This window comes from Papio anubis, chromosome 10, assembly GCF_008728515.1.
Source record: "Papio anubis isolate 15944 chromosome 10, Panubis1.0, whole genome shotgun sequence".
In the NCBI taxonomy this organism is placed as follows: domain Eukaryota; kingdom Metazoa; phylum Chordata; class Mammalia; order Primates; family Cercopithecidae; genus Papio; species Papio anubis.
In genome coordinates, this window is record NC_044985.1 from 53,710,688 (window position 1) to 53,728,591 (window position 17,904).

The window sequence follows — 17,904 nt, forward strand, 5'->3', positions numbered from 1 at the left end:
AAAGGGAAATGTGTGGAAGTATTAACTACTTTTACAGCTTCTTTTCCTTTCTACTACTCTTAGGAAAGCAGTTTATTAGATTATTGGCAGTTGACTTTCAACTTTTTGACTAAATACTATATAGTTATCAACTTAATGATTTGTTTTATTTATTAATTTATTTCATAGATATTTATTGAGCACCTAGGTGCCAGGCACTGTTCTAGTAAGAAACAAAACAAAATCTCTGCCCCAGTGAAACTTATGTTTTTGTTTTAAGCTTTTATTTGTTCATTATTTTATATTTTTAAGTTTATTTGGTCTGTTAGTTTTTAAAGTCTCTTTTAAACAGTAGTATACGCTAGCTAGATAAATAGATACTAGACAATTCCACTATACTGTAGCTGCCTTATCTCTTAGAGATAGAAGGGAAAAAAATAAGAAACTAATATTGCCAGGACACAGTGGTTCACACCTGTAATTCCAGCACTTTGGGAAGCCAAGGCTGGAGGATTGCTTGAGTCTAGGAGTTCAAGACCAGCCTGGGCAACACAGTAAGACCCTGTCTCTACAAAAAGTAAAATTAAACAGGTGTGGTGACATGCACCTGTGGTCCCAGCTACTCGGGAGGCTAAGGTGGGAGGCTTGCCTGAGCCCAAGAGGTCGAGGTTGCAGTGAGCTGAGATTGCACCACTGCACTCTAGCCTGGGTGATGGAGTAAGACCCTATCTTAAAAAAAATTAAAAAAAAAAAAAAAAGAAACTGGCATTAAAGAGTATTAAATTTCAGGAATGATTTTAGTATACCAGGTGAATTGTGTAGCTGTTTCCTTCTTTACCATCTGAACCTTATCCACCCATTGATACTTTCTCCCTTTTTTCTCTGGGCTTATTTATTTTGATTCATTTCTTCTCTTTTCTTTTTAGATTTGAATATGGAACATTTTTGACAGTATGCTAAAGAGATGTGCAAAGTGAACCCACATGTCCCCATTTATCTTCAACAGTGATTAATTTCTGGCTAATCTTATTTCATTTGTTCCCTCCTTATTAGAATTATTTCGAAGCAGATTTCAGACATTGTATAATTTCATCTGTAAAAATTTCAGTGTTTCTGTTAAAAAGAAAGGTCTTGTTTTTTAAACATAACCACAGTCAGTCCTAAATACATTCTCCAATATCATCAAACATCCAGTCAGTGTTTAAAATTTCCCCATTGTCTCTATTTATTTATTTATTTTGCTTAATTTATTTATAGTTGTAGTGTTCCTTTGTGGTCTTTTAATTAATAGATCCACTCTCCCTCTATCTTTACCCCCTCCTCCCATCATTTTACTTTTTTAAAGAAATTGGATCATTGAAAACCAATTTGGATTTTTCTGAATGTTGCTGTGATGTTTAACATATTCCTCTGTTCCCTCTGTTTTCTCTCTGTGAGATTAGTAGCAAATGATGATTACTGTCTAAATCCATCAGGTGATCAGAGATTACAAATCTCTTTCATGTTTTTTTTTTGTTGTTGTTTATTAGCTGACATATACTTCATTAAAGGAATTTTGCTTCATCACCTTTTTTTTGTTACTCCGAGATACAGATTGCGCAGGAAAGGCAGGGTAGACACAGTATTCTTTCCTTTTATTTATAGGTGCTCAAAGTATTGAGATAGTGGGGTTTAAAAATCATTTTCTAAAGATAATTAGTACTTTTAGGTATCATTAATGAACTCTGTTTTTAATCATTATGAACTCTGTTCATAACTCTGTAGTTACTTTCTTGTTGATGCTCATGTTCTTCCATCTTTGTTCACTGAGAGCTTATTCGAGTTGTCTCCTGAGTTCTTTTGACACAAGCCTAGAGTAGCCTTGGGTCTTTCTACATTTTTTGGTGTGGCTAGTTACAATAAATTTATCTTATACATTTCCTGCCCTGAAATCAGCAGTCTCTCAAAGAAGCATTAGTTTCTTTTTAGTGGGAAATGGTATTTAGAGACAAAAGTCTGGATGCTCGGTGTGCTTATTGTTCTAGATCTTTTAGTGTTCACTGATACTTTATTGCCGTGTTCTTCAAACCATGTATTAAAAGTCTCATGCTTTTATCTCTTTATTTTGATATTTGATTTGTGCTAAATTATAGACTTTTGATTAGAAACCCTTCAAAACACTGCTCAAATTAAGGGCCTTTAAGTACATTTATCTACATGGAAAGATATTAATTTATGTGCTATCTCACTATTGCTCAGAATGCCTGTTGTAAGCATTACTGATCTGGGGAGCTTCAGTTCGCCATAGGAGAAGAATATAATATTGTATAGTCTTTTCCTTTTACTAAACCCTACATTCTTTGCAAAGATTCAGAAAGTCCAAAGTTGCAAAGATTCAGAAAGTGCAAAGTTAGTTGTGATAGCACTTCAAAAATATATATAATAAAAAGAAAGCAAATCTGGATAGAACTGCATATCTAGATTTGTAAATCAAATAATAATGTTCTTGTTTGTGGAAGAGTGTAGGCATTGAGATAAAAACATAAAGGGAAGGGGGATGGAGCAGTTTTTGTATACTTCTGAAATAAAGTAGATATTTAAATTTGTTTGTTACAAAGTGGAGATGTTAATTCTAATCCCCAGGGTAAACACTGTTAAAAAAAAAGTTACACACACACACACACACACAAGAAAAGAGAAGGGGATCAAAATTTTATACCAGAAAAGTCAATTAATTACAAAAAAAGTCAGTAATCAATTAAAGAAGAAATAGAAAATAGCAAAATGGATTAATTTTTTTAAAGTTAGTAATTACTTAAAATATAAATGCATTAAACTGCCCAGGTAAAAGGCAGAGGTTGACAGAATGAATTTTTAAAAATGTGATGCTACAAGAGATTCACTTTAGATCCAGAGACACAATAAGTTGAAAGTGAAAGGATGGGAAGAGATTCCATGCAAATAGTAACCAAAAGAGAGCTGGGGTGGTTATACTATGAGACAAAATAAACTGTAAGTTAAGAATTGTTACAAGAGACAAAGAAGGAGATTATATAGATAAACAGCCAATCCATCATGAAGATATTATAGACATATATGCTCCAAACAACAGAGCCCCCAATGAATGAAGCAAAAATGGACAGAACTGAAGGAAGAAATAGATACTTCTAAAATAATAGTTGGAGACTTTAATTGATAGAACAACTAGACAGAAGATCAGAAAGGAAACTGAATACTTGAGCAACACTATAAAACAGCTAGACCGAACAGACTTATATAGAACACTCCACCCAAGAACAGTGGAATATATATTTTTCTCAATGGTATATGGAACATTATCCTAGGTAGACCATATGTTAGGCCACAAAACAAGCCTCAATAACATTTTAAAAGATTGAAATTATTCAAAAAATTGTCTGTGGTCATAATGGAATGAAACTAGCTATGAATAACAAAAGGAAACCTGGGAAATTCACAAGTATGTGGAAATTAAACAACATACTCTTTATTTTATTTTATTTTTTTGAGATGGAGTCTCGCTCTGTCACCCAGGCTGGAGTGCAGTGGCATAGTCTTGGTTCACTGCAAGCTCTGTCTCCTGGGTTCACACCATTCTCCTGCCTCAGCCTCCCCAGTAGCTGGGACTACAGGCGCCTGCCACCATGCCTGGCTAATTTTTTTGTATTTTTAGTAGAGATGGTGTTTCACCGTGTTAGCCAGGATGATCTCGATCTCCTGACTTTGTGATCCGCCCGCCTCGGCCTCCCAAAGTGCTGGGATTACAGGTGTGAGCCACCGCATCCAACCTAAAACAACATACTCTTAAACAACCAATGGGCCAAAGAAGAAATTACAAACGAAATTAGAAAACACTTTGAGGTGAAGGAAAATGAAAATACAACATACCGGCCGGGCGCGGTGGCTCAAGCCTGTAATCCCAGCACTTTGGGAGGCCGAGGCGGGTGGATCACGAGGTCAGGAGATCGAGACTATCCTGGCTAACATGGTGAAACCCCGTCTCTACTGAAAATACAAAAAACTAGCCGGGCGTGGTGGCGGGCGCCTGTAGTCTCAGCTACTTGGGAGGCTGAGGCGGGAGAATGGCGTGAACCCGGGAGGCAGAGCTTGCAGTGAGTCGAGATCAGGCCACTGCACTCCAGCCTGGGAGCACAGCGAGACTCCGTCTCAAAAAAAAAAAAAAAAAAAAGAAAATACAACATACCTAAACCTTTAGAATGCAGTGAAAATGGGGAAATTTACAGCTGTAAATGCATACATTAAAAACGATTCAAATAACTAAAATTGGAAATGAAATTGTTGACTTTACTACAGACCTCACAGAAATAAAAAGGATTATAGGAGAATACTATGACCAATTTATGCCAAAAAATTATATGACATGGATTAAATAAATGATTTCCTAGAAATATACAAACTACCAAATGGACCCAAGAAGTAATAAAAAATTTGAACATATTTGTAACACATAAAAAGATTGATTCAGTAATTTAAAAAAATCTGACAATGAAAAGCACAGGACCAGATGGCTTCACTGGTGAATTATATCAGTCATTTAAAGAATTAACACCAGTGCTTCTCAAACTTGTCCAAAAAATAAAGAGGAGTGAACACTTCCTAACTCATTCTATGAGGCTAGTTTTGATACCAAAGCCAGATAAAGATAACACAGGAAAACAGTAGACCAATATCTCTTATGAATATACATTCAAAAATTCTCAACAGAATTCTAGCAAATTGAATGCAGCAGCATATTAAGAGGATTATGCATCATGGTAATTATGTTTTAGCTGGTAGCATCTATCAGCTTTTGTCTCTTCTGTTGCTGTTATAAATCCCTCCAAAACTTAGGGCCCACAGTGATACACCTAATATTATTCCCGTTTTAAAGAGCAGCTCTTCTGATGCACACATCGTGATATTTTATCTGTAAATACTTTAGAATATAACTCCTAAGAACAAGGATACTCTTTTTAAAATTTTTCTTATATATATTTTGAGACAGAGTCTCTCTCTGTTGCTCAGGCTGGAGTGCAGTGGTGTGCTCTCAGCTCACTGCAACCCCAGCCTCCCAGGCTCAAACAATTCTCATGCCTCAGCCTCTCAAGTAGCTGGGATCACAGGCATGCACCACCATACCCAGCTAAATTTTATATTTTTATTAGAGACGGGGTTTTGTCATGTTAGCCAGGCTGGTCTTGAACTCCTGGCCTCAAGTGATCTGTCCACCTTGGTCTCCCAAAGTACTGGGTTTACAGGCATGAGCCACCACACCCAGCCCAAGGATATTCTTTTACATAATTATAGTACCATTATCATTCCTAAGAAATGTAACATTATTAACATCAAATATTGTTTATATTCAGATTCTCTCAGTTGTCCCTGCAATATTTTTTGTGTTTCTTATTTACTTGATAAATAAAAATTGTACATATTTATGGGGTACATAAATGATATGGTATTTTGATATGTATACATTGTGGAATGGTTAAGCCAAGCTAATTAACATACATGCCACTTTGCCATTAATCAGGCTGATTAACTTATACACATATCCACTTACATCATTTTTTTATGGTCAGAGTCAGTAATATTTTTATAGCAGATATTTCTTGATTCACAATTGAATAAAAGATCATGTATTGTTTTTCATTGTCATTTCTTGTTATTCTCCTGTACTTTAGAACAGTTTCTCTAGCCCCTTTTTAAAGTTTCAGAGTCCAGGTTGGTTGTTCCATAGAATATCTCAGAATCTGGATTTGTGTGATTATTTCCTTGTTACTAGATTGAAGTTAAACAGTTTTGGCAAGGGTATTACACAGGTGATGTTCCTTTGAATAGCATTACATCAGGAGGTCCACTGTGTCAATTTGTCCTATTATTGGTGGTGCCAATCAAGTTTGATCACTTGGGTAAGGTAGTAGGTAATCTATAGGATGATACATTAAGACTCTACTCACCCTTTTACTCTTTTATTTCATTTTCCTTGCCTGGGTCAGTGAACGTATTGTATTATCTATTACTATTATTATTCTTTTTAATACTCAACTTTTCTCAAATTTTACCAGTCAGAACTCCAGGTCCTTATAAATCTGCTCCCTCAGTGTTTGAACCCTTACTTGCTCTTTTTAATCACACATCCTTCTGGGGTCAACTTGCACTTTTCCCCAACCCTGGACTCAGCTGTTTCTCCATGGATCTCTTCTTCCTTTTAGTGAGAAATAGTATATTTAGAAATAAAGTTTGTGAATACTAGAGAGTTATATCATCTAGATTTTTTCAGTGGACAGATTTAGGAACCCATCAATCCATCCATCCATCCATTTTGAGTTTATAATCATAGTTCAGTGTTATTTTTTAAAGTAAATATTGGCATATTTGAAGCTTCATTTAGCCTGTAGAAGAAAACTAGAATACCACTTTTTTGAGGAGTCTTTAAAAATTTCTAATAGTGAAAAAATTTGAGTTGCTTGTGGTAAATAACTCAGCTTTTCTTGGAGTTACAGATCTATGGCATTGATTATTTTTGATTAATGAGCTTTTATCTGTTAATGTAGTTTTGGGGCAGTGCCGTGACAATGTTGAGCCAAAAAAGTTGCCAATCACTGAAGAGGAGCAGATTTACCCTTGGGATACCTGTGCAGCCGTTCATGACGTGAGGCTTTCATTATTACAGCGTTATTTTAAGGATGTAAGTACTCTTTATAAAATAGTACTTTTGTCTGCCAAGTTGATGGTTGGTTATTTCCCTCCAGAATTTTATATGTCTTTTACCAAAATGGCATTTTGATGTTAAATTTGAAAGTTTATTAGAAAAAAATTAATATGTGGATAGAAAGAAATGGAAATCTGTTAATAAACATTTCAGATAATAAATGTGATACCTTTGTTTTAAATGTTGTTTATTGTGTGATACACACATTCAATTAAGTGGAATGATGAGTACAGCAGATCCTTAAATAATGATGTTTCTTTCAACATTGTTTTGTTATAATGTTGATGAGAAAAAAATTCCCTACCGGGGCCACTGTCAGTGTGGAATTTGTGTGTTCTCCCCATGTCTTTATGGGTTTTGTCTGGGTATTCCAGTTCTTCCTACTTCCCAAAGATGTGCTGCACATTAGGTTAATTGGCATGTCTAAATTGTCCTGGTATGAGTGAGTATGGGTGTGGATGTGAGTATGTCCTGCCATGGGATGGTGTCCTGCCCAGGGTCAATTCCTGCCTTGTGCTCTGAGCTGGATTAGGCTCCAGCCACCTATGACTGTGAACTAGAATAAGTAGGTTGGAAAATGAATGAAATAATGAAAACATTTTTTTTTTTTAATTTATAAATTTACAAAGTGTATGATAAAGTAAAAATTTATAAAGCATATGATAATTATACAACTGCATAATAACGATGTGGTATGAAAGGGCTCAGTGAACCTGCATATTTGTTATTGTTTGTTTTTAAATTGCATGGTAATAGGAAGTACTCTTTAACGATTTTCACTTTGCAAACACTTATTCCTTAATTTAACCCATCACCACTACTACTCACAGTACTCATTGTTTTGTTAAAAACTGGGTAAATCGTTTTCTTGTTTCTATTAACCTTTCTCAAATACTCTGCATTCATTTCAGTGTTTCATATTAGAAATGTTTTGGGTCTTTAGAAGTTATGATGATGTTTTTGTAATCAGAAATATACTATAGGAATTTAACTCTTGTTTATATCAGTTAGCCTGTGGTTAAATTAGTTTTGTTCCACATAATTTGCTTAAAGTCACAGTTTCCAAGAACCTATTGATAACATTAAGTGAGGACTTAATGTATTAACTCTTTGGAAACTTTTATTATGGTGGGAATATTGTATGAAGATTTTTGCCTCCCTCTTTTACTTTCATTTAAAGATATGTAATAAAATTTCATTATGATACTTTTAAAATGTAAAGTAAGGATGGATTTGATTCATATCTGCTGTGACTTCTTATAAACTTGGTAGTTTTTTTAAGTGTTTTGCATTTAGGGATTCTGGAACTCATAAGTATCTGAAGGCTTTCAAGATAAACTTTAGTAGCAGCAGCATTGTTAACGTCTTTTTAAAATTTCTGTATTCCTTTTGATGTTTCCTGAGTGGATTATCAAATGGGGTTTCCTTTCTCCTGTTGTAGTTTTTTAAATCTACTGTGTCTTGAATTAAATAAAGATAAGATATAAGCTTAAAATATAAAGTAAAACATTTTTAGTTAACTGTATGAGATGATTATATGGATAGATTTCCAAATAGAACTTTCTCGCCCATAAATCCATTGAAGTGGAAGAAATTAGTAAGATAAGTGGAAGACAGAATACATAATCAGAATAAATAAGAACTGACCTAGTGATGGTAAGAGCCAGAGTAGAGTCTGGTTCCTTAATATGCTAGACTGACAAGAAGGTTTCTGGTGGCTTCTGCAGGAGCTGATGGACCTACAGGGAGGTATTGTGTAGATCAGAAAGAATCCTAGACTAGAAAAACTGGGTTTGGTCCTGATTCTGCCATTTCTGAGCAATGTGAGCTTGGCCAAATCCCTTAAGTGGCCTGAGACTCAATTTCCTCATCTGTAAAATAGGGCTGATAATGATCTTTCATGCAGTAATCACCAGGTTAGAGTTCACTCTGCATATAGGTCACCCTGCATATAATACAGGTCAATATAAATGTAAAGTGATGTTTTAAATATTCAAGCTATCCCATTTAGGAAGGCTAGGTTAGGCCTGTTAGGCAGTTTGGGTTAGGTAGTAAGGGTCATGCTTCCATATATTTTCAGAGACTTTAAAATGAAATTATGGTTATTTTGTAGCAGTATCTGTATGTGCATGTGTATAAATACATGTATGTGCACACACATACATATTTTCACACTTTGTTCTTTATTGCTTTGGACTTTTTTTTTTTTGAGATGGCGTCTCACTCTGTCTCCAGGCTGGAGTGCAGTGGTGTGATCTCGGCTCACTGCAACCTCTGTCTCCCAGGGCCTGTATTCAAATGATTCCTCTGCCTCAGCCTACTGAGTAGCTGGGACTACAGGTGCCCGCCACCACACCCGGCTAATTTTTTATATTTTTAGTAGAGACAGGATTTCACCATGTTGGCCAGTATGGTCTCGATCTCTTGACCTTGTGATCTGCCCGCTTTGGCCTCCCAAAGTGTTGGGATTACAGGCGTGAGCCACTGCACCTGGCTTGCTTTGGATTTTTTTTTACAGGATACGTATATTACTTTATTAATCAGAGACCAATAAATATTTTATTTTCAAGGAAAATTGGGAAATGATGCTAAGTTCTGCTTTTGCAGAAATTTACTGCCACCTTATTTAGACTTTATTTTCTTGTCATAATGACACCGGATTCTTTTGGTGCCACTTCACTAGGTGGCACCTCTGCCTGGGCTTCACTAGGGCCCACTGGGCTCACTCTACCCAGGCTGGCTGGCGGGCCATGCTTAGCTCGCTCCCTAGTCTGGATCCCTCAACCATTGCAGCTCCAAGCTCTGCCTGTGGTGGGGCTAGGTGTGCTGCAAGCAGCTTCTGTGGCTGGGTGCCAGCATTCAAATGACGGGGATGCAGTGGCACCCAAAAACTCAGAGACACCAGCAACCGCAGAGCCCCAAGGGAGTGCCACAGCTTCTGCTTGGGGAGTGCCGAGGTCTGGGCCCCCAGAAGGGTTGCAGCTCTTCACTCCCGTAGTCCAGTGAATGGGAGCGTGTCACAACTCTTTTCATTCCTGCTACCCACAGCTCTGTGAGTCGGCCAGGAATGTGTTACAGCCCTTTTTGCCCCTGCCATTTGGTGGGTAGGTTCTTGTCCCACAACCAAGAAGAATGAAGTACACGGACACCAGAGAGTGAGCAAGGCAGAGAAGAATTTTATCAAGTGACAGGAAAGATCTCAACAACAAGAGAGGGGGCCTGAAAACGCGTAGCTGCCTGTGTGACTGAATCTGTGGTTTTTATGGTCTCAGAATGGGGGAGTGTGTGCTGAATGGTCCATGTGTGGACCTGATAAAAGCAGCACTATTTGATTGGCTATAAGGCTTCGAGGAAGTTCTCACTCCAGTCATGGACTCTACCTGAAACTGCAACTGGTTTTCAGACTTTAAATTGTCTGTGGTTTGAAGGTTGGATTTCACCAGGGACCTGGCCCTGTCTACCTAGGAATTTGTCTGTCTCCTGCCACTATCAATAATCCTGGTTTTAATTTTTATCATTTTAAATTACTTTAGAGTAAACAGGTAAAGATGAATCCCAACACCAAATAGAAAACTTAAAAAAAAAATCAATCAAAATAAACCTAGACCTAAGAGCATCATAATTTTGAGGAAAGAGATGATCTAATAAATGGGAGCAAAAAGGGAGGGTATCTCTTTTTTGCAGCCAGAGTAATTATTCATTTCTAGAAAAAAATATTTTTAATAAAAAGTCTCTGAGCTGAAATCTGAGTTGGATTATACTCTGTTGTGTTTCTGTTAGTGATTGTGAGGTTTGTATTCCTACATCATTACTTTTGTATGCTTTTTTTTTTTTTTTTTTTTTTTTTTGAGACGGAGTCTCGCGCTGTGTCACCCAGGCTGGAGTACAGTGGCGATCTCGGCTCACTGCAAGCTCCGCCTCCCAGGTTCACGCCATTCTCCTGCCTCAGCCTCCGAGTAGCTGGGACTACAGGCGCCCGCCACCACGCCCGGCTAGTTTTTTGTATTTTTAGTAGAGACGGGGTTTCACCATGTTAGCCAGGATGGTCTCGATCTCCTGACCTCGTGATCCACCCGCCTCGGCCTCCCAAAGTGCTGGGATTACAGGCTTGAGCCACCGTGCCCGGCTACTTTTGTATGCTTTTATAAGACCTGTTTGATGTATATATGGCATATTCCCTAGACTGCATACCTCTGAAGGTCCAGAGCTGTGCCTCATGTTGATTCAGAGGCTAGCACATGCTATGTGTGTTGTAGATGCTTACTGGGTTTCTTCCTGAATTACTCTAAACATAAGAGTACCAGAGTGGTAGCTGGACCAGACTGTATAGAGCAGAAGAATGACCATCAGTAGGCACTGATACTGATTATAGGATTAGACTGTAGATTCTACTGTCTTCAGATTAAATGCATGCATTTTACAGAATTGACATGTAGAATATTAGTTATGTAAGACAGTGCATTCACTGTAGAAACTGGAAGTGTAACACATGGGAAATATGACACAACAGAGAGAAGGAACCTGATCTTTGGAGTTAGATAGACTTGGATTTGAACTTATAACTTAGTGATCTTACTAAAGTTATCATTCCTCTCTTGTAAAAAGGGGTAACTCCAGCTACTGTATTAGGTTTTAGTAATTATTGAGGTTGTGACATTTCAGTGTTAGGCACTTAGCACAGTGGTGGATACTTGAGGTCTCCCTAAAATACTAGTCTCACATTATTAAATGTTACCCTGCATTTTTTGACTGTCAAACTCAAACATCTAAAAGTTGTATAGACAAATGATTCATTGTTTCCAGTTTTAAAAGCTAACCATTTTTATTAAAAATACAGATTAATTGCCTTTTTGTAGTATAGTGCCAAAGAGAGCAACTGGTTTATTAACTGACTACCAATCATTCTAAATGATCTAACACCAAAATCTGCTTCAATTTCAAGCAGCTCCAAAATGTAAAACAAGGATGAGCAGGGCTCCTGTTGTTTTTCTCATTTGTAACGGAAGCCTGCTAACCAGCTGTATTTGATTTATGCTGCTTCACATCTTTAAATTGGCTGGGAAGTCCTTTTGTACTATGTAATACACAGTACTTTCAACTTTAGATACTCATGAAGAGTCTTGATTTAATATCGGAACTTTACTGTCATTTAAAGATCATTGGTCATCTTACATTATAAAAATAAAATTTAAAGGTTGACTCAGGTTTTTAAGCATGTAAGTACATGCTTGTTTGATGGCTTTCAAATCTTTCATCATATGCTGCCACTCCTGTTAGATCTTATGCTTTCACATTGCTCTGGCCCACCCATCTATTTACTATAGATAGTAGAAAATGAATTCAAGTTTAGGCCCAAATGCTATTCAGAGGCCAATTGATGAAAATTCTAAGGAAGAGATTTTAGGAGAAAAAGTCTTCCACCTATTTATAAGTTTAGAGGAAGGAATTAGCAATGAAAGAGAAGTTGAAGATGTAAAAGAGAAAGGAAAGATGAGAGAAAGAAACCTTTAAAACAAATCTGGAGCCAGGCATGATGGCTCATGCCTATAATCCCAGCACTTTGGGAGGCAGAGGTGGGCGGATCACTCCCTGAGGTGAGACCAGCCTGATCAACATGGAGAAACTCCATCTGTACTAAAAATACAAAATTAGCCAGGTGTGGTGGCACATGCCTGTAATCCCAGCTACTCGGGAGGCTGAGGCAGGAGAATTACTTGAATCCAGGAGGCGGAGGTTGTGGTGAGCCAAGATTGCGCCATTACACTCCAGCCTGGGCAACAAGAGTGAAACTCAATCTCAAAAAAAAAAAAACCTCAAAAAACAAAAACACAAATTTGGAAAGGATTGTAGTTTGCTTATATAGTCTAGGTCCCTTCTTTATTGTATATTATATTAAGACCTTGTAAATATTAAGGCATGTTTTTGGGTTATTCTTGTGAGTAGATTTATACTTTATAAAGATGTATGGAGGGTACATCAGAACAAACTTGAGTTAAGGAGACGAATTAAGAAACTGTTTTAAGAACCCCTTCTCCCAGTCTGTGGGATATAGACTTGAATATTATGTAGTGGAAAAGAAGAGGAAAGACCAAAATCATGAGTTATTTAGGACACAGAATCCATATGATTTGGGAACTGATACTGTGGTATGAAGGTAAGAGTGTGATACAGAATGACTCTTGGCTTTCTGAGTGGTGACTAAATAGATTGTGGAGTTATTGAACCAAGAGGAAGGAAATGATTCATGGAGAAGCTAACAATTTACATTTTTGGCACATTGAGTTTATATTTTCTGGGGGACATTAAACTGGAGATTTCTGAGTGGCATAAGTACTTGTATCTAACAGTCAGGCAAGGGATCTAAGCTTACGGTGTAGTCGAAATTACTACTTAAATCACTAGGAAAAATAGTTTAATGAGAAGAGAGTAGCACTGAGAATAGAACCTTGAGGAGTAGAGGAATAGACATTGAAGGAGTAGTGAAGAAAAAAAGATCCTTAGAAGGAAGGCTGAGAAAAGCAGTTAAAGAGGCAGGAACAAAACCAAGAGAGAGTAGCATTAAACCAGAGGAAAGTAGGCGTTTCAACAAGTAAATTGTTAATGTCAGAAATCAGAGAGAGATTAAGTACCATACTTAATCTCAGCAACAGTATAGTTCATACTGAACTATAGTGTAATATTGAGAGCATATATTTTATGGAGCGGACAAAGGCTAATTCATAATATTCTCTTTCATTATGAGTATAGAAGTTTGGGAGCTGCAACTTCATGGTATTCCAATTTTAAAGATAATGTCTTAAGACTAGTCAGGCATTAATTGATACCACAAAAATAGAAACTTCACGTTAATATAAAAATAGAAAATCATGCAGAGGTTTATGCGGCCATATTAATATTTAAATATGTTTATACTTTAAAATTAATTGTATTTGTCTTCTTTTTATTTTGAAGAGTTCATGTCTCTTGGCAGTATCAATTGGCTGGGAAGGAGGTGTTTATGTACAAACCTGTGGTCACACATTACATATAGATTGTCATAAATCTTACATGGAATCATTACGGGTAAGTTGCAAAAATTTTTTAAAGTTGCATGTATCTTTCCAGGTATTAAATCTTTGTATAGTATATACATCCCAATTCCAGCTCATCTTTTTAGGTGGTTTTGATCATCGTGTAAACTATCCAGTCTCACTTTAACACAGACCTGTTCAACTTCAAGGATTTTAATTTTAAATTTCATTTTAGCAGCTGGCTGAATGCAGTGGCTCATGCCTGTAATCCCAGCACTTTGGGAGGCCGAGGTGGACAGATCACTTGAGGTCGGGAGTTCGAGACCAGCCTGGCCAATGTGGCCACCTGGCCAACCTGGCAAAACCCTGTCTCTACTAAAAACACAAAAATTAGCTGGGCATGGTGGTGTGCACTTGTAATCCAAGCTACTCGGAAGGCTGAGGCAGAGGTTGCAGTGAACTGAGATTGCACCACTGCCCTCCAGCCTGGGCAACAGAGCAAGACTCCATCTCAAAAAAAAAAAAGAAAAATTTTTTTCACTTCAGCAACTGACTTCCATGGCTGCACTTTAGACTCTGCTACTCTCTCTGAAATATTAAGCTTTAATATCCTACCATATCATCTTACGATTATCACATAAGTTCTCTTGTCTTCACTCTCATTATTGTGATTTGCCTCTGACATCGAGATCTATAGTCCTTTAACCCTTTGAATTTTTTCCTAGTGTATTAGCTCTTTGCTATCCTCTCTTTCTTGTACTATACCCATTCTGTTCTTGTGAATCTCATTTAATCAACCTCCTTTGACTTTAGACCCAGTCAGCTATCCCAGCTAGAAAAGTCATAAAACTAGGTGAATGGTTATTATCACAAACTTGTGGCTTCCTATAACAGTGGCTTAGACTAGAGTTATGGGCTGTAAATACTACCTATTAATTCATTTACCTGTCTTTGATCAGTTCCTTCTCCTGTTTTCCTCAGCAGCTATTCCAAACCTTTGCCTCCCCAAGATTCATTTCCTCTTAATAGATTCGGTCTCTTCCTTTGTCATGAAGAAAACAGTGTCTGTTGTCACATTCTCTTAGATTCCTGTCTTGCTTTTCTATTCCCTGATAAATGAGTCCAACATCCCAACCAGTCTTTTCTTTGCTACTCTTTGAGGTAGTACTATAGCCTTTCTTCTGTTCAGGAATAACTTTTCTGCCTGAGCTCTGGTAGACCTTTCTCCCCAACACCTCAGGGGCCTTGATTCATCAGTAGGTAACCTCTTTTTCTTCTGTATTTTCAGTTTTTCTGCCTCTTCTGCCCCTTCTCAGCTCATCAGGAGCTGAGTTCAAACCTCTCCCATTCAGAATCCTTCCCTGGACATTACATTTTCTTATTTTCCTATAGCTGAAGACTTCTCTTTCTCCTTCAGTGTAACTTTTATTTTATTTATTTATTTTTTTTGAGATGGGGTCTCACTCTGTTTCCCAAGGATGGAGTGCAGTGGCTAGATCATAGCTCACTGAAGCCTTACACTCCTGAGTTCAAGCAGTGCAACTTCTTAAAAGCAACTTCTTAAATACAGGTCTACTATATTCCCATATTCCTAACTCAGAAGCAGTAGATATCTCTTTTTTCCTTCCTGTTCTTCACCTCTCACTTTCAGTCCCTTACCAAAATTCTATTGATTCTGCCTTCTAAACCTCACTTGACTATATTCTACCTTCATTAATCCCACTGCTACTTTTTTGTGTATGCCTTCCTTTGATTATAGGAATTGCTTTCTTATTGATTTCCTTACTCCAGGTGTAATTTATTTACTACATTGAGCTTTCTAAAATTTAAATCGACAATATGTGTTGTTGGCTTAAAATCTCTTGCTGTCTTCCTCCTGATAGGATAAAGTTCACTATTCTCTGAATGGCATTCAGGTACTCCAGGATCTGGACTTGCCTATTGCTTTAGTGTTGTCTTCCATCAATTCAACATTAATAAGCTAATTACTAGTTCCTTAAGCACATTATGCATTTTTCATATCCCTGTATTCAAGTATTCTTTCAGTAAATATTTATTCAGTATCTACAGTGTTCCAGATGCTGTGATAATCATTGTGGATACAATGGTACATAAGGCACAGTTCCTTCCCTCAATGAGTTTAATATGTATTACGTAAGAGAGACAAGTAAACAGTTACAGTATGCGTGCTAAATGTTAGGTATACACAGAGTCTTACTGGAACATCTGCCAGGTGCCAGAACATTTTGATGGAGTAAGGCGCTTGAGTGATGAGAGATGAGACAGAATGAGTAATTAAGGTTTACATTGTAAGGGACCTTCTGGTCCATTTAAAGAATTTGGACTTTATATAGATTCCTTAGAGAAAGCCATTAAAGACTTAAGCAGAAATATAAAATGTCCAGAAGAGTCATTGTGACAGTTGTGTAGAAGGGGGATTGCAGAAAAGTAAGAAAGAATGTGGTAGGGGCTTGGACTTACTCATGTTTATGAAAATGGAGAAGAGAATATAGATTTGAAATATATTTAGAAGGACAGTCTTGTGGAGCATGAGGGGGAAGAAGGAATCAAGGTGGGAGGTGATGATGACACTGAAAGATTTTGATTGGAAATAACAAAGTCTCAAATTAGACATTAGACACTAGACGCATTAGGTCATGTAGTGGTATGTTTGGGAGACTACTTAGGAGAGAAATTAGTAAAGGGGACAGAAAGAAGAAAGTAGGTGGAAGGATTGATGGGGTTAATTAATTATATATTTGTGATGGGAGATGGGCAGGATATGGAAGGAGTTGCTATGAGGCTCTTCTCTCTGAGATATGAGGTGTAACCTTATGCTCCTAGAGTAAAGGGAACAGGGGTGGGGAAGGTGAGTGACTTGGCAGGTGAGGAGGTGGTTTGAAAAACCACTTTGGGGGCCAGGTACGGTGGCTCATGCCTGTAATTTCAGCACTTTGGGAGGCCGAGGCGTGCTGATCACCTGAGGTCAGGAGTTTGAGATCAGCCTGGCCAACATGGTGAAACCCCATCTCTACTAAAAATACAAAAATTAGTTGGGCATGGTGGCGAGCCCCTGTAATCCCAGCTACTCGGGAGGCTGAGGCAGGAGAATTGCTTAAACCTGGGAGGCGGAGGTTGCAGTGAACTGAGATTGCGCCATTGCACTCCAGCCTGGGCAACAAAAGCAAAACTCCATGTCAAAAAATAAAAAAATAAATAAAAAATAAATAAACAAAAACAGAAAAACCACTCTGGGATTGGATGAGAGAGTGCTTCCTAGGATGTGGAGAAAGTGCCAGGCAGTATGCAGGACAAAGTTGAGGTTGGAAACAGTTTGTAGCAAGAAGGCATTTCATTTTTCTCTGACAACACTCAGTTTGAGTGCAGAATTGGAGAAGGCATACATTGGATTAATTTAGTATGAAGGCTTTGTTTGGTGTGAATGATGAAAGGACACATGGAGGGCAAGTGGGAAGTATTGCCATGAGTTTTTGAAGTGGTAGACAATGGTGTGCAGATGGGATAGGAAAAACCTGATGAACTAGGAGAAAAAGAAGGGAAATAAAGGAGGTGGAAGTTGGTAGTCAGAATATAAGATGTTTAGATTTAATATTTTCAGATCACGAGTAATTTTGAGTTATTACAGGACAAGGATATTGTTATGGTAACAGGTGCTGGAGTAGAGTGAAGGCCAAAACTATAGGCGCTGATGAGGTTAAGGAGCTGAAGGACTGAGGTATAAGATTGGTTGTATACATATATAGTGAAACTGCATAGGAAGATGCAGGACTTGGAGTGATGAGGAAAACGTATCAAGGTACCAAAGTCTTCAGTGGTTGCGGGCAGTAGGTGGCAGTGAAAAGGAAGGAAAAGGATAGTATTGCTAAATGACATGAGCCACAAATACAAGGGAATGCAAGAGTAATGATCTCGGGCCAGCACCAGAGGGTGCTGAGATGTGAGAGATGTAGGAAGGTGAGTTGAGAGGGTTTCTGGGGGGTGCTTCAGTAGAGAACCTAGCTTCAGTTATAGCAAAAAAGAGTATCTAGCATTCTTTAGAATTAAGGCTGCCAAGAAGCTTATCACAGAATGTTCTGTGATCAGGACCATTGCCCCAATTTTTAGCACTCTCTTTTTTGTGTATTTTTAAAACTTAGCTCACAAATCTTCTCTGGGAAGGCTTCTCTGTTGTTGGCATTTATC

The 17,904-nt window shown here is 37.6% G+C and overlaps 1 protein-coding gene across 12 annotated transcripts in view; it reads left to right on the forward strand.

Annotated features, from left to right (window-relative positions):
• UBR3 (ubiquitin protein ligase E3 component n-recognin 3) overlaps nucleotides 1-17,904 on the forward strand; it is a 263,282-nt gene that overhangs the window by 157,925 nt on the left and 87,453 nt on the right. For all 12 annotated transcript variants that reach the window (XR_004176549.1, XM_031651339.1, XM_031651340.1 and 9 more), the window contains 2 exons: nucleotides 6,534-6,667; nucleotides 13,643-13,753. Coding sequence is in view for 11 of the 12 variants with exons in the window: in XM_031651339.1 (XP_031507199.1) it covers nucleotides 6,534-6,667; nucleotides 13,643-13,753 (245 nt within the window). In the remaining variant the exon portion in view is untranslated. The remainder of the gene's footprint in view (nucleotides 1-6,533; nucleotides 6,668-13,642; nucleotides 13,754-17,904) is intronic.